Source organism: Notechis scutatus, chromosome 4 (assembly GCF_049901735.1).
Source record: "Notechis scutatus isolate UNSWTSFEM ecotype Mainland chromosome 4, rNotScu1.2, whole genome shotgun sequence".
NCBI classification, from domain to species: domain Eukaryota; kingdom Metazoa; phylum Chordata; class Lepidosauria; order Squamata; family Elapidae; genus Notechis; species Notechis scutatus.
This window is the reverse complement of record NC_142012.1, coordinates 162,002,451-162,025,058: the sequence shown is the minus strand read 5'-3', so window position 1 is coordinate 162,025,058 and position 22,608 is coordinate 162,002,451. Positions and strand designations below refer to the sequence as shown.

The following is a 22,608-nucleotide window of genomic DNA, read 5'->3' as shown; positions in this document are numbered from 1 at the left end:
GAAGTCCACATCTGTTCTGAAGCTGCCAAGTTTGAAAAACGCTGGACTAGCTGATCTTGGCAACTTTCAGACGTGTGGACTTCAATTCCCAGAATTCCTCAGCCAGCCAGGAATTCTGCGAATTGAAGCCCACACATCTGAAAGTTGCCAAGATCTAGAATCTCCTGATCTAGAATCTCCTTTCCAATCTTTACAATTTATTCCTTCTTCTTTTTTTCCCCCTCAGAACAGCAGCCCTGTACAAATGGCTTAGATTGAACCCCAAATCAGTGCGTTCTAGCTTAATGCGCTGGCCTGGTTCAACTTCAACCCATCCTTAAGACACTGGTTATTTTTTTTCACAGCACACTAAGCAACCACAAACTATCCAGTCCCATTTTTAGCCTAGCTGGTTGTGTGAACCCAAGGAAACTCTCCCACCCACAACTTTCATTGATCAACGTTTCAAATGATACAAACTCAAGGGATAAGGGGTGGGACTTCTTTCAAAAATAATCACAGTGGTGGTTGCAACTGTGTGGTCAAAGCCTCCTCATTTTTGTGTGCATCGTATGTATCAACGAGCCTCAGTGGCGCAGTGGTTAGAGTGCAGTATTGCAGGCTACTTCTGCTGACTGCTGGCTGCCTACAAGGCACCAGGCTCAAGGTTGACTCAGCCTTCCCTCCTTCCAAGGTGGGTAAAATGAGAACCTAAAATTGCTGGGGGGCAATATGCTGACTCTGTAAACCGCTTAGAGAGGGCTGTGAAGCGGTATGTATGTCTAAGTGCTATCAATCAGTATACACTAGGGATGTCCAATCTTGGCACCTTTCAGACTTGTGGACTTCAATTCCCAAAATTCCCTATCCAGCATGGCTGGCTGGGGAATTCTGGGAGTTGAAGTCCACAAGTCATAAAACAGCCAAGCATGGCTGGCTGGGGAATTCTGGGAGTTGAAGTCCACAGGTTTTAAAGTTGCCAAGGTTGGACACCGCTGATATAGATCATACTTCTCTAACCTCTAAATTCCCTCATCCTCTGTGATAATCCGGGGCGTGGCACAAAAGCAACAAAGTCACAAAAGTAGGTAAAGTCCCTTTAATTCCTCCAACTTGGCCCCCAATGTCCAGTGATCATCGGCTGGAGAAAAACCTCTCCCAAGAACAGTTTTTAAAGGGAAGAAATTCAGTCCGACCTCACAGTACATATAGATTATAAATAAAAACCAACACAAACCATGCTGCAGCAATTAACAAGACAAGGCAGGATAAGGAATTGCAGAACTCAAAAGATAATGAAACACACACAGTTAGGAGAACGCCAGAACCCAGATAAGACTTGACAAACAAAGATAACGCACGCTTTGCTTCCAGCAAAGTGCTATGCGCAAACGCCCTTTATATCCTGTTTTCCCAGCTGCAGCTAATGAAGGGAATCAGGGCCTCTTTCTCCCCTGTAACCCATGTTGCTCTCTTATCTGTTCCTCCCTGCATGCCCGAGGATGAAGAGGGGGTGGGCCTGGGTCTTCCTCTGAATGCCCAGCCGGACTGTGCCCTTCCCCAGTTTCCTCCACAGCCACCGGAGCCACACTCCCACTCCCTGTCAGCTATTCGACCTCCCCCTTGGAATCAGATTCCAACAAGGGCATGACATCCTCAGTTGGAAGACTCAGAAGTTGAAATGTCGAGAATCAAAACCAGGAGTTTAATGTATTGAAAGTTGCTGCTTGTAGTATTTGAAGGTCATTGCAAGAGTAGGTAAACAACGTGAAACTTGTATTGATTTTCCTCTACAGACTATGGTGACTCCAATTACCCAGAAGTATTTGAACTTTGGAGAACTGGAGAACAGCATCATGTATTTCCTGTGTGGCGTGGAGGTAAGGGTGAAAAGGGGTGACACTGTAACTGAGCAGGGTGTGTGTTAATAGGACAGTGGTCACCAACCAGTGGGCCGGGGGACCACTGGTGGTCCGCGAGAAAATTTCGGTGGTCCGCAGAGAAATGTCACCCCCCAAAGCAATTAATCCAGGCTGCATGGGAACACAAGGCTTGCATTGCTTGCATAGCAAACAACGCGAGATAGTGAGGGGAGGAGGGAAAGGGTGGAGGGGGGGAACTTGCCCCACTCGCCCCACATGCCTCATCTGGCAACCGGGCTGCTTCTGTCTGCTTCTTTCCTCTTCTGCTTTTGGCTGCATGCAAGGAAAGCAGCAAAAGTCTTTCTTTCTCTCCCCCAAACTCTGTCAGAAATGAGTCTTTGGGACCCTGCAAGGCATCCTGCTCCAAGAGGCTGCGCCATTCTGGCGGAGTTTGCGGGAGAGAAAGAAGGACTTCTGCAGCTCTTGCTGCTTTCCTTGCACGAAGCCAAAAGTCTCTCCCCCCCCCCCTAAGAATGGAGCTGGAGATGGTATCCTGCAATTCCAAATAAAGAATGGTCGATCGGTAGGAAAACAGGGTGGGGAATTTTCCTGCAGACTTTTTGGGGGGATTTTACCAGGGTCTCTGGTCCGCGGGATTTAAAATTAATGGGGTTGGTGGTCCCTGAGGTCCAAAAGGTTGGCGACCCCTGTTATAGGAGATTTTGCTCACTATGCCATTTTAATAAGTTAGAGTGTCGGCCTGACCAGGTAAAGCAGGAAGGAATCACGACTGGATGAGCAACGTAATTCTACTTTATTCCACAGCTGCATTGATAGAGTCTTGCAAGTATGGAAGTACAGTTCTCCCCCCGCAATCTCTTGTACAGCCCAAGGAATTAGGGAGGGCCTCTTCTGACCCTCTTGTCCTTGCCCATTTCAGGTAGCCCTTGACTTACAGCCATTCACTCAGTGACTCTTCCAAATTACAATGGCACTGAAAATAGTGACTTATGACCGTTTTGCACACTTACGACCGTTGCAGCATCCTCGTGATCCCGTAATCAAAATTCAAGGGCTTGACAGCTGGTTCATATTTATGACGGTTTGCACCGTCCCGGGGCCATGTGATCACCTTTTGCGACCTTCCGACAAGGAAAGTCAGTGGGGAAGCCAGATCCGCTTAACAACCGTGTCCCAAAGGTGCTTTTTCAAAAGGCAGCTGGGCTTGCTTTGTTTTTCTTCCGAAGATGTTTCGCTTGTCATCCGAAAACCTCCTTCAGAACTGGAGTCAGAACTGAAGAAGCTTCTTGGATGAGAAGCGAAACGTCTTCAAGATCAAAACAAAAGAAAGTTCAGTTGCCTTCTGGAAAAGCACCTTTGGGACAACCATGAGCTGGATAATTGAGAATCTCCATGGACACTTTCTAATTTAACAACTGCACTGATTCATTTAATAGCTGTGGCAAGAAAGGTTACAAAACGGAACGAAACTCACTTAACCACCTCCTCGCTTAGCGAGATAAATGTTGGGCTCAGTTGTGGTTATAAGTCGAGGACTTCCTGTTCTGACCCGAACCCTTTTCCAATAAAACAAACATGAACCAAAAGGAACAGAAACATTTTTAATGATTCTTATGAATCCCCGGTTAAAAGGCTGCTGCGAATTAATTAACTTTGATAAGCATGAGCCTCGCCAAAACTCTGCGAGGCTGCCAAGAATATCAGATAAGGTTATCTAGAAATATTTTACAACACGAGAGTCTTCAAATACCAACTAAGATACTGTAATGTCCATGAGGCTGGAGTTTCAAAATGTCTTTGCTTCCTGCAAAGAACGTCCGATTCACAGCTGGCTTTTATCTTCTTGAAGGAGGGGCCATTACTTGCATCCTTACTCCCAAGTCGCCCGTGCTGTTGCAGCTGCTCTTTCCTGCGAGCAATCCTGCGTGCACGTGCACTTGGCCCAGGCTCCTCGGGAACCTCCTCATCGCTGCTGCCAGCCCCCACAATCTCTGAAGGCAGCAATCCACTCCCTGATGGTCCTGGCCCCTCATCTGAGTCCTCACTCTCCTCAGCCATCCTCACCTGCTGCCAGCTAACCACAACACTTCCTGCATCCATCTTTGAGCTATGCTGCTGCTTATCTGGCTGTCTCTCTTTGCCCATTCTCCCAGGGTTTTTGCCACATGCCATTGTGGCAAAAAGACAGGACCGAGTCTCCACGACCATGCATAATCCTTTCCTCTTTCTCTCCCTCTTAAAAGAGCCTCCTCTAGGCAAGATGGCTGGCAAACAAGTCTAATAAATGAAACCAGATTTTGGCTGTCGATGGACGGCAGTTACTAAGAACTAAAAACAATTTGGGAAGAGACATTTTCAATGTAGCTAACGGGTGATGCTAATTTTGCTCCTCCCTGCCTCTGGTTAACAGGTTTGGCAGGTTCTTAAATAAGATAGAAACCTGGCAAACCTTTCAAGAAAGTGCGGCTGTGAGTCTGTGGTATAAATAGTAATTTGTTTTATTTATCTCTCCTTCCCTTCCTCCAGTTGATGGTTCAAAAATGAAGGCCTTGGCCACCAATTAAATTTCAATGTCCTTCTCATGATTAAGGCTGTGTGTTCTGACCCAAGCCGTGTTCAAATTAAACAAACACAAACGGTGTATAAAAGCAAACCTCTTTTAATACGATGCTGTGAATTCTGTGCATTCACAGCCAAGAGTCATTTAAAACTAATTATCCCAGATAAGAGCAAGCCCTTTCAAGGTTGCGAAAGGCTGCCAAGAACAAAAGACTAATTGCAGATAAATATCCAAAGCCAGAATTTTGAAAAAACAAACCGGAGTAAGCAGGGCTTCAACGAAGATTCTGAGTATAAAGAATTTCTTTGCTTCCTGCAAAGAACCCATCCCCGAGGGCTGGCTTTTATCCCTTATGCCTTATGGAATGGAGCATCACCTTCCAGCCTCACTTCCAAGTCACCCTTGCTGCTGCAGCTGCTCTTTCCCTTGAGCGGCCCTGCGCATACGCACACTGGGCACAAGCTCCCTGGAGTCCTCTGCATCACTGCTGTCAGGGTCCCCAAGCTCCGAAGGCAGCACCCCACTCTCCGATAGTTCTGGCCCCATCCCTGCATCACACACAGGACCCTTGTCCGAGTCCTCACCAGCCTCCTCCTCGCTGTCAGAGACCTCAGCCGTCCGCACCTGCTGCTGGCGAACCACAACACTGTGTTCACACAATGTGGTTAAGCTGTTCACTGAATTAGTCTAAATTTTTATTCTGTCTGCTTAATCCATTTCCACATAAATTGAATGGGGAGGGTGAGGGGGGGTGAGGGAGGGAAGGAGGGAGGGAGGGGTTCAAATTTGATGAGTAAAATAAATTAACCTGGTGGGATGGGTTTGCATGACAAGCTGTGTCATACACACAGAACCCCACCATGTAACTAACTAGAGTTCTTTGGCTAGTGGACAAGGAGAGCCATTCAGAGCCAAGCTCCTCCCTTTGACTGCAGAGAGATTCTGGAGTAATTCCTGATCTCTTTGATTGACAGTCTGGAAGCATGCTATGAGGGGGCTATGACAATTCACTGTGGCCAATTAACCACGGCCAATTCGCCATGGGACGACTTGTTTCAGGGCAAGAGTCAAACTAGCATTAAATAAACCATGGCATAGAATCATTGGGAAAAAAAAGGATGCAAAAAGGAGGGACAGAATGAAACGTGAAAGGCAACAATTACAATATTTATTTTAAATAATTAAATTGAGTTGTTGAATTGTCCCATCGCAAGTTGTCCTGTAGTGAGTTGGCCGCAGCGAGTTGTCCCATTCCTTGCCGTGAGAGTCACTGCATGCACAGGGTCCAATTACACTGTCATTGTGCCTCTTCTTTTTCAGGTCATTGCTGGCTTCTTCCTGGTGCGCTTTCTCAGCGCCCGGCTCTCAGATCGGATCATCTTACTGCTAGGCCTGGTCATCTGCAACGTGGCCTGCGTGTGGTGCCTGCTGTTCCTGGCACACCCCCAGGGTAATGATGTTGGGCTGCTGGAGAAGAGCGTGAAGGGGTCTTTCGCTCCCATCTTCTCAATTCCTGACCTCTTGATGCCCTGGAGCAGGGCTCTTCAAACTTGGCAAGCTTTAAGACTTGTGGACTTCAACTCCCAGAATTCCTCCTCCAGTCATGTTAGCTCAGGAATTCTGGGAGTTGAAGTCCACCAATCTTCAATGCCTATGGCAGGGCTCTTCAAACTCAACAGCTTTAAGACTTGTGGACTTCAACTCCCAGAATTCCTCCTCCTGTCATGTTAGCTCAGGAATTCTGGGAGTTGAAGTCCACCATCTTCAATGCCTATGGCAGGGCTCTTCAAACTCAACAGCTTTAAGACTTTGGACTTCAACTCCCAGAATTCCTCCTCCTGTCATGCTAGCTCAGGAATTCTGGGAGTTGAAGTCCACCAATCTAGTCTATGGCAGGGCTCTTCAAACTCAACAGCTTTAAGACTTGTGGACTTCAACTCCCAGAATTCCTCCTCCAGTCATGTTAGCTCAGGAATTCTGGGAGTTGAACTCCACCAGTCTTAAACTTGCCAGGTTTGAAGGCCCTTGCCCTGGAGACTTAAGAGTTTCTAGTAGAATAGCAATAGCAATAGCACTTAGACTTTATATACTGCTTTATAATGCTTTTACAGCCCTCTCTAAGTGGTTTACAGAGTCAGCCTCTTGCCCCCAACAATCTGGGTTCTCATTTTACCCACCTCAGAAGGATGGAAGGCTGAGTCAACCTTGAGCCTGGTGGGATTCGATCTGCCAAATTGCAGGCAGCCGGCAGGCAGCAGAAGTAGCCTGCAGTACTGCACCACTTTAACCACTGCACCACCGAGAAGATAATATTTGTAGTTCAGGGTTGAACCTATGGGGTACTTGGTGCTGACTGAACTTGGTTGTTTTCTTGCGGATTGTCAGGGTTCCAAATAATACACCCATAGCAGACAAAACCCTGAGGCAGGTAGTTTCTTCAAAGAATAGTTTTATTGGATATATCATATTGGCACAGTTCTGGTGAAAACTGACTCTGAAGGTTCCCGTGGGTATCACCCGATTAAAAGTGAAAGTTTTTCCCTTTCCCCAAACAATCAGTCACATGGTCCAATCAGGGTGCCATCTGGTTGCCTGGTAACATCACTCCTTCTCTGCCCATGGTGTCCTTGGTTCCTAGGAGAACGTATTTTGTTTTGACTACAAAACCCCAGCTATCTCCCTATCCCTTGGCTCCAGTGTGGCAACAATGAAGCCCCAAAATGGCTTCGATCAGGTCAGCTTCAGGGTTGACACAGATGTTTCATGACCAAACTAGGTGACTTCATCAGTGCTAGCAAGCAAATGTCTGTAGAGATTCTTAGCAGAATTCTGGGAGCTGAAGTCCCACACCTCTCAAAATAGCCAAGGTTGAGAAACACTGCTCTGGAGGAAAACTGTATCACGAAGCAGCATTTTTGGTTAAGAGCTCATACCATCAAGACATCCCTCCCAATAACTAGCCTGAACGTTCTTCCTAGTAGTTTTAACCTACTGATCTAGTCTTGCCCTCTGAAGTAATAAAAACAAGTCCTTTCTTTCTTCTTTTAAATATTTGCTGCCTTATCTCTGTTGAGTTGTATTTCCTAGTGGGTAAATATATTCAGATTCTGCAACTATTCTATGTGTAGCTTGGTTTCCAGACCACTTACATTCTTAGTAGGTCTCCTCTGACCTTGCTCCAATCTGTAATTTTCCTGGAGAAGGGAGGTAAGCCAGGGTTCCACAAAAGGTTTCATCAGGGCAGAGTAGGCAATTTCTGAACTACTTTCCATTTCTGTTTGTATCACCCCAAGAAAACATTTACTTCTTTAGCAAGCTGTACCACATCAATCTGCTGGCTAATTATTTACTTCTTCCTTTTCAAAGGCCACCCAGCTCATGTTTCATAACAGGGGTCTTCAAACTTGACAGCTTTAAGACTTGGGGACTTCAACTCCCAGAATTCCTCCTCCAGTCATGTTAGTTCAGGAATTCTGGGAGTTGAAGTCCACAAGTCTTAAAGTTGCCAAGTTTGAAAGGCCCTTGTTTTATAGCCTCCCGGAGAACGACAGGTCTCGTAAAACGCTTAAACTGCAATAGAGAAAGTCAGCAGTTGGTATAAATTGGGTGATTTTAAGATGTTGCTGGGTCAGGAAAAAAGGAACCTTGAATATTGTCATATATGGTCATGTCTATACAGGTAATCTTCGACTTACAACCATTCTTTTAGTGACTGTTTTGAGGTTACAATTGCACTGCAAGAAGTGACTATATGATCATTTTTCACACTTAGCATTTAGCATCCTCATGGTCATGTGACCAAAATCCAGACACTTGGCAATTGACTCATATTTATGACGGTTGCAGTGTCCCAGGGTCATGTGATCCCCTTTTGTGACCTTCCAACAAGCAAAGTGAGTGGCGAAGCCAGATTTGCTTAACAACCATGTTCCTAACTTAACAACTGCAGTGATTCACTGAACAACTGTGGCAAGGAAGGTCGTAAAATGGAGTACATTTCACTTAACAACTGTCTCACCTAGCAACAGAAACGTTGGGCTCCATTGTGGTCAAAACTCAAGGACTATCTGTAATCATCTCCTAGACCAAATAGGCACTTGAAGGTTTTCTTAGCAGGTTTTCCTCTCCCAAATAGTTGCATGGATGATGATGAGAACCTGTAGCCCATCTTGACCCACCAAAGAGCTAGCTTAGCTTCCCAGGATGGCCAAGCTGAAGGCCTCCCTTTGAGGAAGCCAGCTTTGAGCGAGGTGTAATTTACACTGGTATGATCAGCTGTGAACTTTCTCCTTACCTTGTTTTGCACGTCTCTGTCCCTCACGCAGGTACCTTTGCTGTACTCCTCGCGGAGCTGGTCATAGGTGTCTTCTTGCAGGTCTTGGGCTTGCCTTTCGTCGCTGTCTCCCAAGTGTCGCTCTTTTCTAAAGTCACAGCGGAGAGGACTCAAGGTAAGCCCACCCCGTTCCTGATTCCAGTCTTCTCCAATTTCCCAAGGGTTGGCATGGCTACTTCCAACGTGGCTCTAGAGTTGGAAAAAAAAAAGAAGGCTATTTTGATGCATTTCTTCATACCAATCAGAAGACAATAAGCTCTCTTTTGGGTACAGTCAAGGATGCTGTGATGACCCAGGGGGTGGCACAAAGGCAACACAGTCAGATAAGCAATAAGAGTCCCTTTATTATCTCCAACTTTGCCCCCAATGTCCTGGTTACCTTCTGGCTGGAGAAAAACTCTCCCAGGAACAGCCTTTGACTGCAGAAAATGAAGTCCAAAACATGGTCAACACAAACTGTAACTTAAAGTCCAAACAAGCCAAACTGAAGTAATTAGTTTGGCAGGGCAGGAGCAAGAATTTCAGACTTGAAGGCACGGCAAAACTCACACAGTTGGGAAGACGCCAGGAACAGAGATAAGCCACAACAACACAGGATAAAGTCATGTTTGCTCCCAGCAGCCTGCCGCATGCAGCCTGCCTTTCTTATCAACTGTCTTCCCAGATGTGGCTAATGAAGGGAATCAGGGCCCTTTCCTCCCTCGTAAGCCATGCAACCCACATTGCTCCCTTCTCTGTTCCTCCCTGCGTGCCCTAGGATGAAGAGGGGGTGGGCCTGGGTCCTCCTCCAAATTCCCTCTCCCTTGCTCTACCTCTCCCCTGATCTACCCAGCCGGACTTTGCCCTTTCCCAGTTTCCTCCACAGCCAATGGAGCCACACTCCCACTCCCTGTCAGCTGTCTGGCTTCCTCCTCAGATTCGGACTCTGACAGGGGCATGACAGATGCTGAACAATGAAGCCCTTTCTTTAGGTGTAAAGCTGGACCTCTTTGTGCTAATTTTAGGCTTTTGTAAGGTGGGATATTCGTGGAAGAGTTTTGTGGATGAAGAAGAACAGGTAGTCCTCGGCTTACAATCCCAATCGAGCCCAACATTTCTGTTGCTAAAACAAGGCAGTTACGAAGATATTTTTTTTGCCCCGTTTATGCCCTTTCTTTGCACTGTTGTTCAGTGAATCACTGCAGTTATTAAGTTAACAGCACAGTTGTTAAGTGAATCCGCCCCCCCCTCCCCCAATTGACTTCCCTTGTCAGAAGGTCGCAAAAGGGGATCACACGACCCCGGGGACAACTGTGACCGTCATAAATACAAGCCAGTTGGCCAATCGTCCGAATTTTGATCAGGTGAACACGGGGATGTTGCAACGTGCCTGAGGGAAAAAAAGGTCATAAATCACAATTTTTTTTCAGTGCCACCGTAACCTAGAACGGTCATTAAATGAATGATGAGGCTTCTAAGCGCTTTTAAAGAGAGTCCATTTGCAGACTGGCTACAGGTTGTGAGAGGCTTAATATCATCTTCTTTTAATGACCCCATAATCCCTTGCGACGTGGACTCTGGGCAACTAAATGGAGCTGAGTGTTTACTGGCCGGATGCCCTTCCTGTCCCCAATGCAGAGTTTCCCCCAGAAGATATAGTGTCACTGTACCCAGAGAGAGAAATACCTGCCTCTACCTAGGATTGAACTCGCAGCCTCCTGATTGTGAGGGGAGAGCTCCACCTCTACGCCACCGCACCGCTCTTGTGAGAGTTTCAAAATAGCAGGATTTTATATTTCTCTCTTGTTCTTCCTCCTTTTGGCAGGTTTCAGCCAGGGTCTCCGTCGGTCCGTTGGGGGAATCGCCACCATCCTTGGGCCTCTGTGGGCCGGAGGGTTGACGGATAATCTGTACATCATGCTAGGTGTGATGATGGGGCTTCTCAGCCTCTTGATGGTGAGTGTGCGGAGGCCATTTTTTTCTTTCTCTTTCTTCAGCCGGAGCGTCCCGTTATTCAAAGTGTAATTCGGAGATCCCCTGAGATTCCTCTGTTCATTTAAGCTTCTCTGTTCTGAATAGAGGATCTTCCCAGCTGTGAGAAACAGCTGGGGGGGGGGGAGGAATAGAAAAATAAAATCTGAGAATCACAGAAGGCAGCCAAGTATTTTCACGGCCATTTTCAGAGAATTGCTGAAACCGAATAGTTGTTAAAGGGCAAAGCCGCGGTGGCGCAGTGGTCACAGCGCAGTACTGCAGGCTACTTCTGCTGACTGACTGCAATTTGGCACTTCGAATTCCACCAGGCTCAAGGCTGACTCAGCCTTCCATCCTTCCGAGGTGGGTAAAATGAGGACCCAGATTGTTGGGGGCCAATAGATTGACTCTCTAAACCACTTAGAGAGGGCTGTAAAAGCACTGTGAAGCGGTATATAAGTCTAAGCGCTAGTGCTATTGGAAGACGGCTATCATGTCACCCCCCCCTCAAGCCTTCTAAGTGCTACTGTTACTGCTCTTCCATTCAGTCTTCAGTTTTCAGAAACCTTCTCCAAGAACCGTGGTAATGCAGTGCTTAGAATACAGTATTGCAAGTTAACTTCTGCCCACTGCCAGGAGTTCGATCCTGACTGGTTCAAGGTTGACTCGGCCTTCCCTCCTTCCGAAGTGGGTAAAATGAGGAACCAGATGGTTGGGGGGCGAGAGGCTGACTCTGTAAACCGCTTAGAGAGGGGCTGTAAAACAGCGTGAAGCGGTATATAAGTCTAAGGGCTAGTGCTAAAAGGCAAAATAAAAAGTGCTTTGGGGTGTGTATGGACACCTATAGAGCACCTCTGCTTATCTCAAACAGGTCATAAAGTGGGGCAGAACTCGTTTAACAACTTTCTCGCTTAGCAACAGAACTGTTATTTACAGGTGGTCCTCAACGTATGGTCACAATGGAGCTCAGTCGTGGTCATAAGTCCTGGACCACCTATAAAATAATTCCTGGAGTCAACTCCAGACCCGTTCTCCTTCCATCTTTCTACAGCCAAACCTTTCCTTTTCCGTACCTCCCTAGAATGCTACCTTTCTGTCTCTCCCCGGCAGGTCATGGTGGGCCTGTCCTACAAATATCTGGTCGAGGTCCCAAGTCAACACCCTTTGCCACGAACAACCCGGGAGGAGTCCCACTCGTGAGGATCTGATGACTCGCCCTGGGAGGGACGGAGAAGCTCATATCCGCCCCGCAGGGGAAGGAACTGCCAGCCAGCTGGCCATGCCAGGGGAAACCACTTTGGCTTTCAAATTCCAGCCTCAGGAAACGTCGGGAGAAGCCGGTAACGGCTCTGTCCACCTTAGTGATGGAGGAGTCGGATGGAATTTGTTTTGGCCTCTTTTTTCCCCCACCAGATATTTCTTTTCTTTTTCGATACCAGCCCAGCAGGACACCCAAGCGTTCTTTCTTCGGGGTGCTGTGTGCAGGAGAACAGGTGTGGTTACAGCCTCAGTTGAGCCAAAGACCTATGCAAATCTCAAATCCCGTTTTGCAGAAGAGAACAGCTCCTTGGTGAATCTAAAATCCTTCTGCAAATTTAATCTTTACTTTCTTATAATTTATTATGACTTTTGCGACCGACTCATTGTTTTGCTGTTGCTGCTGTTTTCACAGTTCTGTCCTTGATGATTGTTAAACTGCACTGGGACGGCTGGATGTTTTATTTATTAAAGTATTTCTACCCTGTCTTTGCTTTCCACCTGTGGGCTGTGGACTGAATGGAACGTAGAACAAGAAATAATAGGAGTTGGAAGGAACCTCAGAGGTCTTCTAGTCCAACCCCCTGCTGGAGCAGGAGACCCTAGACCGGTGGTGGCTAACCTTTTTGGGCTCCTGTGCCAAAAATTGTGCGCGTGCTTGCATGCCCGTGCTCGTGTGCCAGCACCCAGAAGGCAATGCGCACTCCCCCCATGCCCCCTATGCATGCGCACGCAATCCCACCCCAGCCCTCTGCCGCCCCCTTACCTGCCCTGTACCTCACAGCTGATTTTCGGCTGGTTTGAGGCCTTTCTCGGCCTCCCAAAGGATTAAGGAAGGCTTCTTCAGGCTTCTACAAGCTTTGTAGGCTGAAATCTAGCCCCGTTTCATCACTTCCTGTTTTTCCGAAAATACCGGAAGTGACGAAACAGGGCTAGATTTCGGCCTACAAAGCTTGTAGAAGCCTGCAGAAGCCTTCCTCAAGCCTTTGGGAGGCCGAAAAAGGCCTCAAACAGGCTGAAAATCAGCTGTGAGGCGCGCACATACGCAGTGAGGTAGGTTTGCCTGCAGCTCGCATGCCGGCATAAATGGTTCTGCGTGCCACCACGTGTGTACCATAGGTTTGCCATCACAGCCCTGTACCATTACAAACAAATGGTTGTCCAGTTTCTTTTTGAAAGCCTCCAGTGTTGGAGTGCCCACAACTTCTGAAGATCGTTCTCACTGTCAGAAAATTTCTCCTCATTTCCAAGTTGAATCTCTCCTTGATCAATGACTATAGATTCTCAGTCATCCAGGTCATGGTTGTCCAAAGGTGCTTTTTCAGAAATGAAGAAGCTTCTTGGATGAGAAGCGAAATGTCTTCAAAGAAAAACCAGAAAGTTCAGTTGCCTCTTGGGGAAATAAGCACCTTGTTCAGTTTCCATCCATCGGGTGCTTTAAAAAATAGCTTGACCCCCTTCCTCTCTGGGGCAGCCCCTCAAATATTGGAACACTTCTATCATGTCTCCCCTGGTCCTTCTCTTCACTAAACTAGCCAGGCCCAGTTCCTGCAACCATTCATTGTATGTTTTGGTCTCCAGTCCCCTAATCATCTTTGTTGCATGTTGATTCCCGATTGAAGTTGTTCCTTATTTGTCACCAAGTGACTTGGCTGATTTTTACTGACAACATCAATTGGGTTGACATCTTACTCCATTTCTCAAAAATGTCCCAAGCTGGCTCCTTCTCTTGTTCCTCCTCTCTACCTCCTCCTCCTCCTCCCCCACTCCCTCCAGGCTGCTAAAAGCATGTTCTGGAATCCCCTAATGGTCCCTCTAGACCAGTGATCCCCAACCTTTTTACGCCGCGGCCCGGTACCGGCATCAGCTGGGCGCCGCCATCTTTTTGATGAAAAAGCGCTTCCGGTGACCTCACGGAGCACGTTTCATCAAGCGCGCCATCGCATGTGAGCTTTTCCGGGTGAAATCTACCCAGAAAAGCTCACCGGGAAGCGCTGGCGCCGCCATCTTTTGATGAAACGTGCTTCCGTGAGCTTTCTACCTGGAAAAGCTCACCGGAAGCGCTGGCGCCGCCATCTTTTTGATGAAAAAGTGCTTCCGGTGAGCTTTCACCGGAAAAGCTCACCGGAAGCGCTGGCGCCGCCATCTTTTTGATGAAAAGTGCTTCCGGTGAGCTTTCTACCCGGAAAAGCTCATCGGGCGCTGGCGCCGCCATCTTTTTGATGAAAACGTGCTTCCGGTGAGCTTTCTACCGGAAAAGCTCACCGGAGCGCTGGCGCCGCCATCTTTTTGATGAAAGCGTGCTTCCGGTGAGCTTTCTACCGGAAAAGCTCACCGGAAGCGCTTGGCGCCGCCATCTTTTTGATGAAAACGTGCTTCCGGTGAGCTTTCTACCTGGAAAAGCTCACCGAAGCGCTAACCGCCATCTTTTTGATGAAAACGTGCTTCCGTGAGCTTTCTACCCGGAAAAGCTCACCGGAAGCGCTGGCGCGCCATCTTTTTTTGATGAAAACGTGCTTCCGGTGAGCTTTCTACCTGGAAAAGCTCACGGAAGCGCTACGCCGCCATCTTTTTGATGAAAAGCGTGCTTCCGGTGAGCTTTCTACCCGGAAAAGCTCACCGGAAGCGCTGGCGCCGCCATCTTTTTTTGATGAAAAGTGCTTCCGGTGAGCTTTCTACCGGAAAAGCTCACCGGAAGCGCTGGCGCCGCCATCTTTTTTTATGAAACGTGCTTCCGTGAGCTTTCTACCGGAAAAGCTCACCGGAGCGCTGGCGCCGCCATCTTTTTGATGAAAACGTGCTTCCGGTGAGCTTTCTACCCGGAAAAGCTCACCGAGCGCTGGCGCCGCCATCTTTTTGATGAAACGTGCTTCCGGTGAGCTTTCTACCCGGAAAAAGCTCACCGGAAGCACTTTTTCATCAAAAAGATGGCGGCGCCAACAAGCCAGCGGCCTGGTAGGACCTGTTCCGCGGACCGTGCACCGGTCCGTGGACCGATGGTTGGGGACCCCTGCTCTAGACATTCATCAAACAAACAACCGTACTGGGAAACCAATTTAATAAGTGTGGGAAAGGTTCAAGAGAGGCTTGGGATATCCTAAAGAACCCCACCCCTCCTTCTCCGGCAATATCTCCAAAGTGCGCAAAGCAAGAAAACACACCCATTTGTATGTTTAACATGACCCCCTGTGTTGGTATGCGGAAATGACCTTGGAGACAACGCCAGTGGGATAGGAGGTGGGAGTGGGACAGGCAACCCAGAAGAGACCCTAGTTTCTTGGGCTGTAAAGGCGACAGGGAAGAAACGTACGACTATGGAGTTTGCGGTGGTCTCTGAGCTCGAGCTGTTTGCTTGCAGATACTCCGTTTACCTGATGAGGTAACGCCTGCAGGAAAACAACCAAGCTCAGAGAGAGCCACACTGCACCAGTTCAATCCTGAAACTGTATTAGAAATTTAGTTTTTCAGGTGTGCAAGATTCTGGGAAATGTAACCTTATAGATAAATTAGAATTAGTGGATGTGGACGTGCTTCCTATTTGGGTTTCTTCACAAGTCTGGCTCTCTCTCTCTCTCTCTCTCTCTCTCTCTCTCACACACACACACACACACACACACACACACACACACACAGAGTATGCCTGCAATGTTTTCTTCCAGGAATTCAAGGCATCTTACATGCGGGGTTTCATTTTAACCTCCCAACCACCATCCTGTGAGGTAGGCTAGGGGTTTGGGGGAGAAAGACAGAGGTTGGCTCAAACTTTTCAAGGAGCTTGCTACGATGGTATGTGGGGATGGCCTTGGGAGTAGGGAGAGAAAGCTCCCACTTATGGAATGATCAGATAAAATGAAGGAGCCCACAGCTGTATCCGGCTGTATCCTCGACTTAACAACAGTTCATTCAGTGACTGAAATTACAACGGCACTGAAAAAAGTGGCTTGTCACCTTTTTTTCAAACTTAACAACCATTGCAATAGAGGGTTTCTGGGTCTTCCCAGTTATTAATCCCTATTTCATCTTGAGAAATCAACTCTTGTAAAGTACGCTGCTCAAAAAAATAAAGGGAACACAAAAATAAGACATCCTAGATCTGAATGAATGAAATATTCTTATTAAATACTTTGTTCGTTACATAGTTGAATGTGCTGACAGCAAAATCTCACAAAAATTATCAATGGAAATCAAATTTAGCAACCCATGGAGGTCTGGATTTGGAGTTACACTCAAAATTAAAATGGAAAATAACACTACAGGCTGATCCAACTTTGATGTAATGTCCTTAAAACAAGTCAAAATGAGGCTCAGTAGTGTGTGTGGCCTCCACGTGCCTGTATGACCTCCCTACAATGCCTGGGCATGCTCCTGATGAGGTGGCGGATGGTCTCCTGAGGGATCTCCTCCCGCACCTGGACTAAAGCATCCCCCAACTCCTGGACAGTCTGTGGTGCAACGTGGCGTTGCTGGATGATGTCCCAGGTGTGCTCAATTGGATTCAGGTCTGGGGAACGGGCGGGCCAATCCATAGCATCAATCCCTTCGTCTTGCAGGAACTGCTGACACACTCCAGCCACATGAGGTCTAGCATTGTTGTGCATTAGGAGGAACCCAGGGCCAACCGCACCAGCATATGGTCTCACACGGGGTCTGGGGATCTCATCTCGGTACCTAATGGCAATCAGGCTACCTCTGGCAATCACATGGAGGGCTGTGCGGCCCCCTAAAGAAATGCCACCCCACACCATTACTGACCCACTGCGAAACCAGTCATGCTGGAGGATGTTGCAGGCAGCAGAACATTCTCCACGGCGTCTCCAGACCCTGTCACGTCTGTCACATGTGCTCAGTGTGAACCTGCTTTCATCTGTGAAGAGCACAGGGTGCCAGTGGCGAATTTGCCAATCTTGGTGTTTTCTGGCAAATGCCAAACATCCTGCACGGTGTTGGGCTGTAAGCACAACCCCCACCTGTGGACGTTGGGCCCTCATACCACCCTCATGGAGTCTGTTTCTGACCGTTTGAGCAGCCACATGCACATTTGTGGCCCGCTGGAGGTCATTTTGCAGGACTCTGGCAGTGCTCCTCCTGTCCCTCCTTGCACAAAGGCGGAGGTAGCGGTCCTGATGCTGGGTTGTTGCCCTCCTATGGCCTCCTCCACGTCTCCTGATGTACTGGCCTGTCTCCTGGTAGCGCCTCCATGCTCTGGACACTACACTGACAGACACAGCAAACCTTCTTGCCACAGCTGGCATTGATGTGCCATCCTGGATGAGCTGCACTACCTGAGCCACTTGTGTGGGTTGTAGACTCCGTCTCATGGTACCACAGCACCGCCAGCATTCCAAAGTGACCAAACCATCAGCCAGAAAGCATAGGAACTGAGAAGTGGTCTGTGGTCACCACCTGCAGAACCTCTCCTTTATTGGGGATGTCTTGCTAACTGCCTATGCTTTCCACTTGTTGTCTATTCCATTTGCACAACAGCATGTGAAATTGATTGTCAATCAGTGTTGCTACCTAAGTGGAGAGTTTGATTTCACAGAAGTGTGATTGACTTGGAGTTACATTGTGTTGTTTAAGTGTTCCCTTTATTTATTTTTTGAGCAGTGTATATATAGCAGATGTACTTGTGGCAATTGCTGCCTCTTCTATAACTTAGGTGAACAATTCAAATGTAAGTGAGGTTTATCCAACCTACACTCAGGGGGAAAGGGGACCCAGTGGCTCAGTGGCTAAGACGCTGAACTTGTCGATCAGAAAGGTGGGCACTTTGGCGGTTCGAATCCCCAGCGCCACCTAACAGAGTGAGCTCCCATTGCCTCAGCTTCTGGCAACCAAGCAGTTCGAAAGCATGTAAAAATGCAAGTAGAAAAATAGGGACCCCTTTGGTGGGAAGGGAACAGCGTTCCGCGCGCCTTTGAAGGCATTTAGTCCTGCCAGCCACATGACCACAGAGACGTCTTCGGATAGCGTTGGCTCTTCGGCTTTGTAACGGAGATAAGCACCGCCCCGTCGAGTCGGGAACAATTAGCACGTATGTGTGAGGGGAACCTTTATCTTACACTCAGGGGACTGAGGAATTGTAGCTGGTCACAATGTGACAGGCTGATGAATGAGTGACGGTTGCCAGCAATATGAGCACAAGTTTTGACTGTTCCCATGGAAGCGTGATTTCCAAATCTTCAGAAGGGCCAGCTCCATTTCATTCTCAAGGGGTTAGATCTCGCCCTGAGGTCCATTATCCAGTTCTGGGCAGGATCCAGACAGGTTCAGTGAAATGTGAACCACTCCAAAGTGGGAACTAGCAGCGTAGTCCTGTGTAAATAAAATAGGACAGGATCTGGGAAAGTTTAGCTGTGAGAAAGTCGCACAACAACTCAAAGAGTTGATGGACTCTCCTTCCCAGGACGAGTTGAGAGGAGACCGCTGTGAATTTCTTGAACTTGAGTTTCTCATGGAAGGAGACGTCGGACTTGATGCCTTCAGTCCCTCCCTGCCCCCCATATCTAGGTTTCTGTTCTTTGAATATACAGCTGCTTATTAAAACTGGGACCTATTTTTATTGGAGGTGATGAAGATGATGCTTTTTCCAGCAGGAGGCACTGTGATTCCATCAACATCAAGGTGGGTGAACAGGATTCCTTACTAACAGGAAAAAACAGAGTAATACAGTTGGAAGTGGCCTTTGGGGTCTTTTAGCCAACTCCCTGCTTAAGCAGACGGATCTTATATTTATAGTTGTCCAATCTCTTCTTAAAAACTTCCAGTGTTGGAGCACCCACAACTTCTGGTGGTAAGTTGTTCCACTGATTAATTGTTCTCACTGTCAGGAAGTATCCCAAAGGTGTTTTTTTTTTTTTTCAAGAGGCTACTGGACTTTCTGGGTTTTTTTCTTCGAAGACGTTTCGCTTCTCAACCAAGAAGCTTCTTCATCTCTTTTTTTCTTAATTGTCAATATAAGGAAGGAGAGAGAAGAAGAAAAAAAAGCCAAACCTTTCCCTTTTCACTTTCTTTCGCTGCTTCCGACTCTTCTTTGGGAGCGATGTTATTTCTTGTAAAATTTAAATTCCAGGGTACCTTAGTTATTGCTTTTTCAACTTAGCCCGGTCAGCCAAAACGTTCACTTCTTATCTTCCTCCTGCACGTTCTTTTTCGGTTGAGTTCTTCTTTGAGGTGGCCATTTCTGACCACCGCTCCTACCGCCTTCGGGAAAGGGAGTTTGACCAGCTGAGGAGGAGAGATGCGGCTCTCCTCGACCCTGCTGGCAGTCTCCCCCTTCTTCACCACCTCTACGGGGTGGCTTAGCCCCGAAACCAGCCGGCTCGGGGCGCTCCAGCGGCGAGCCCAGGCAGAAACCACGCACGATCGTGGATTCCTGTCTGTCGCCGAAGCCCTTCAAACCAGAAGTCGAAGCTTCTTCATCTCTGACCATATGGTGGGGAATGGAAGGATTTACACTCCTTGCAGACAGCTGGTCATTTGCATCCTTTTTAGAAAGTCGTTGAGGCCACTTGGAGGTTTATCTGTGTCCTCAGAGGTCACCTGAGTGGTGCAAATGGGTGCGGAGCCTTCTTGGAACTGTTGAAAGGAATTGAGTTGTAGACTGGAGATAGATTATGTCGTATCCCTTATCCCCTGTTGAGCGAGGGCTATTCAATTTGGACATAGGTGGCCTCTGTCTAAAATATGGACTTTGTTGTCTTCAAAAGAGTGGCCTGAGGGCGGGGGAGGGCTATCATATCATCTATCTCCAGCCTACAACACGGTCCTTTCAGCAGTTCCAAGAAGACTCCACACCCGTTTGCACCACTCAGGTGATCACAGATAAACCTCCAAGCGGCCTCAATGACTGGCTAAAACAATGCAAATGCCCAGCTGTCTGCAAGGAGTATAAATCCTCCCATCCCTCACAATCCAGTCAGAGCTGAAGAAGCTTCTTGGATGAGAAATGAAACATCTTCAAAGAAACAAAACAAAAAAACAGAAAGTCCATTTGCCTCTTGGAAAAGAAAAAAGCACCTTTGGGACAACCATGACTGAGAATCTCCATAGACAACATGGTGTCGATGCTTCTTGGAAGCCCTCCTCCTCCCCCATCCCAAATAAAACCAAGCGTGCAGATTGACCCACATGGCAGAAAAGGTCCATCTGTCTTAACTTGTCATTAGGGATTTAATAAGCTGCTGGGGTCCCTTGGTTATCAAAAGATTCCTGCATGACAATCCACAATGCTGGCCGGGGGAATTTTAATTAAGAGAAGAAAAAAAGCTGGCACGCTCTGAACTCCTGGCATCCCCCAGGGGCTGCCCGCAGCGCCTGGAAATTCTCAGAGCTTCCTTCTCCAACCCAGCGGAGGCCAGCCGACTTGGAGAAAGGTGAGCCCAAGGTTTCTCCCTGGGCGGATCAACCAGGGAAGGCTGAACTAGCTCCCGTTCCGTTTGGGCCGAGGGTTGCATGGGTTGCATTGGACAAGAAAGGAGCCGCTCGGTCAACAGGGTCCCTTTGTGGTCCTCCTGTGTGAGACCTCTGGAAGATGCTGAAGGCTGTGGGATGCTGCAGTGATTCACCCCAGCTTGCTCTGCCAGCCTCCATCCCACCCAGGTCTTCTGCTGGCAGGGTTTCCTCTTGATCATTCTGGTTCACTTGAAGGCCACCAAATGGGCGGCCTACCAATGCCCTCCTGCGCTCTCGGCTCTCTCCCCCAATTCATCATTCCCAGGGTTATTTTTAGCAAGCATCCAAAGCCCATGCCAGGTCAGTGGAGAGAGGCATGGAAGGGTGATCCAGAGGCCAGGGCAGGGGTCTGTGTGTGTCAACCCCCCCGACCTTCTTTGCCAGGCTGGTTTGCTGCTGTCCTGGATTCTTTCCATAGGGAATAAGGAAGACATAAGTTCACGCAACCCACTTTGATGAACCAATCAAAGACCTGATCATTTGTTGTTCAGTTACTAAATCATTTCACGGACAGATTAACAAGAGTTGGGTGGGACCTTGTAGGTCATCTATCCAACCCCTGCCCAAGCAGGAGACCCTACACCATTTCTGACAGAGGGCAGTCCAGTCTCTTCTTGAAAGCTTCCAGTGATGAAGCTCCCACAACTTATGAAGGCAACTTCTGTTCCATTGATTGATTGATCTCACTATCAGAAAAAAATCTTATTTCTAGGTTCAGTTTCCATCCATTATTCCTTCTCTGGCCAACAGGTGCCTTGGAAAACAGCTTGACCCCTTCCTCTCTGTGGCAGCCCCTCAAATATTGGAACACTTCTATCATGTTTCCCCTGGTCCTTCTCTTCACTGGACTAGCCATACCGAGTACTTGCAATCATATGTTTTAGCCTCCAGTCGCCTAATCGTCCTGGTTGCTCTTCTGTGCACTCTTTTCTAAAGTCTCAACATCTCTTTTATAGTGTGGGGACCAAAACTTGTGTCCAATTCTTCATGATCCCATGGACCATAGCACATCAGCCCCCCCCTTTTCTCCACTGACTCCCAGAGTTTGCTGAAATTCCTGTTCATTGCATCAGTGACGCTTATCTAAGCATCTCATCCTCTGCCGTCCCCTTCTCCTTCTGCCTTCTATCTTTCCCGACATTGGGGTCTTCTCCAAAAAGCCCTCTCTTCTCATTAGGATACCAAAGTTGGCCATCCCTTCAGGAGCTGGCCTTCCAAAAAAAGGGTGGTTAGAACTGTCAACTGCCCCAGCTAAAGGTGGGGTGTGTGACAAAAAACCCACCATGAAACATTTTGTCATGAAAACATGACAAAACATTCCTAGGCATATTCATGCCAAGAAGATGAATCTTTTCTTCCTTTCTCATTGCCATCTTTCACTAATCTTTGCTTACCTTTTCTCCTTCCTTCCTTCCTTCCTTCCTTCCTTCCTTCCTTCCTTCCTTCCTTCCTTCCTTCCTTCCTTCCTTCCTTCCTTCCTTCCTTCCTCCATCCCTCCCTCCCTCCCTCATCATCTCCTCCTCCTTCCTTCCTTCCTTCCTTCCTTCCTTCCTTCCTTCCTTCCTTCCTTCCTTCCTTCCTTCCTTCCTCCTTTTCTTCCTTCATCCATCTTGCTCCTCCCTCCCTCCCTCCCTTCCTTCCCATCTCTCTCCCTCCCTTCTTTCCTTCCTTCCTTCCTTCCTCCTTTTCTTCCTTCATCCATCTTGCTCCTCCCTCCCTCCCTCCCTCCCTCCCTCCCTCCCCTCCTTCCTTCCTTCCTTCCTTCCTTCATCTCTCTCTCCCTCCCTCTCTCCCTCCCTTCTTTCCTTCCTTCCTTCTTTCCAACTTCCTTCCCATCTCCCTCCCTCCCTTCCCTCCCTCCCTCCCACCATTTTTCTGGGCAACATTCAAGATCAAAACCAAATTAAAAACCATAATTTCTATGCAACAGGAAATTATTAAAGCAGCAGATGTAGTAGCTATAAAAGCAACACCAAAGCTTTCTGAGCAGAGAGTAGAAAGTTACAATCTCCCAACAATAATCAATAATGCAGAGAGCTCAAGGAACAGATTCTGCACACAGAAAATGCTAAACCGCAGCAGCATGCAGAAATTAAAAACTTAATCCTTTATTTTGTTCCTCCTCCTCATCTTAAAACAACTTAAGCAAGGGAAGGCAATCACCGACATCTTTGTGGTTGGGGAAGGAG

At 47.8% G+C, this 22,608-nt stretch overlaps 1 protein-coding gene across 1 annotated transcript in view; it reads left to right on the top strand.

Moving 5' to 3' along the window:
* LOC113428913 (major facilitator superfamily domain-containing protein 8-like) overlaps window positions 1-12,453 on the top strand; it is a 34,245-nt gene extending 21,792 nt beyond the window's left edge. The window contains exons 8-12 of the mRNA XM_087965432.1: window positions 1,776-1,859; window positions 5,743-5,872; window positions 8,748-8,870; window positions 10,560-10,690; window positions 11,819-12,453. Coding sequence (XP_087821558.1) covers window positions 1,776-1,859; window positions 5,743-5,872; window positions 8,748-8,870; window positions 10,560-10,690; window positions 11,819-11,908 — 558 coding nt within the window. The 3' untranslated portion in view covers window positions 11,909-12,453. The remainder of the gene's footprint in view (window positions 1-1,775; window positions 1,860-5,742; window positions 5,873-8,747; window positions 8,871-10,559; window positions 10,691-11,818) is intronic.
* The last annotated feature ends 10,155 nt before the right edge of the window (window positions 12,454-22,608 follow it).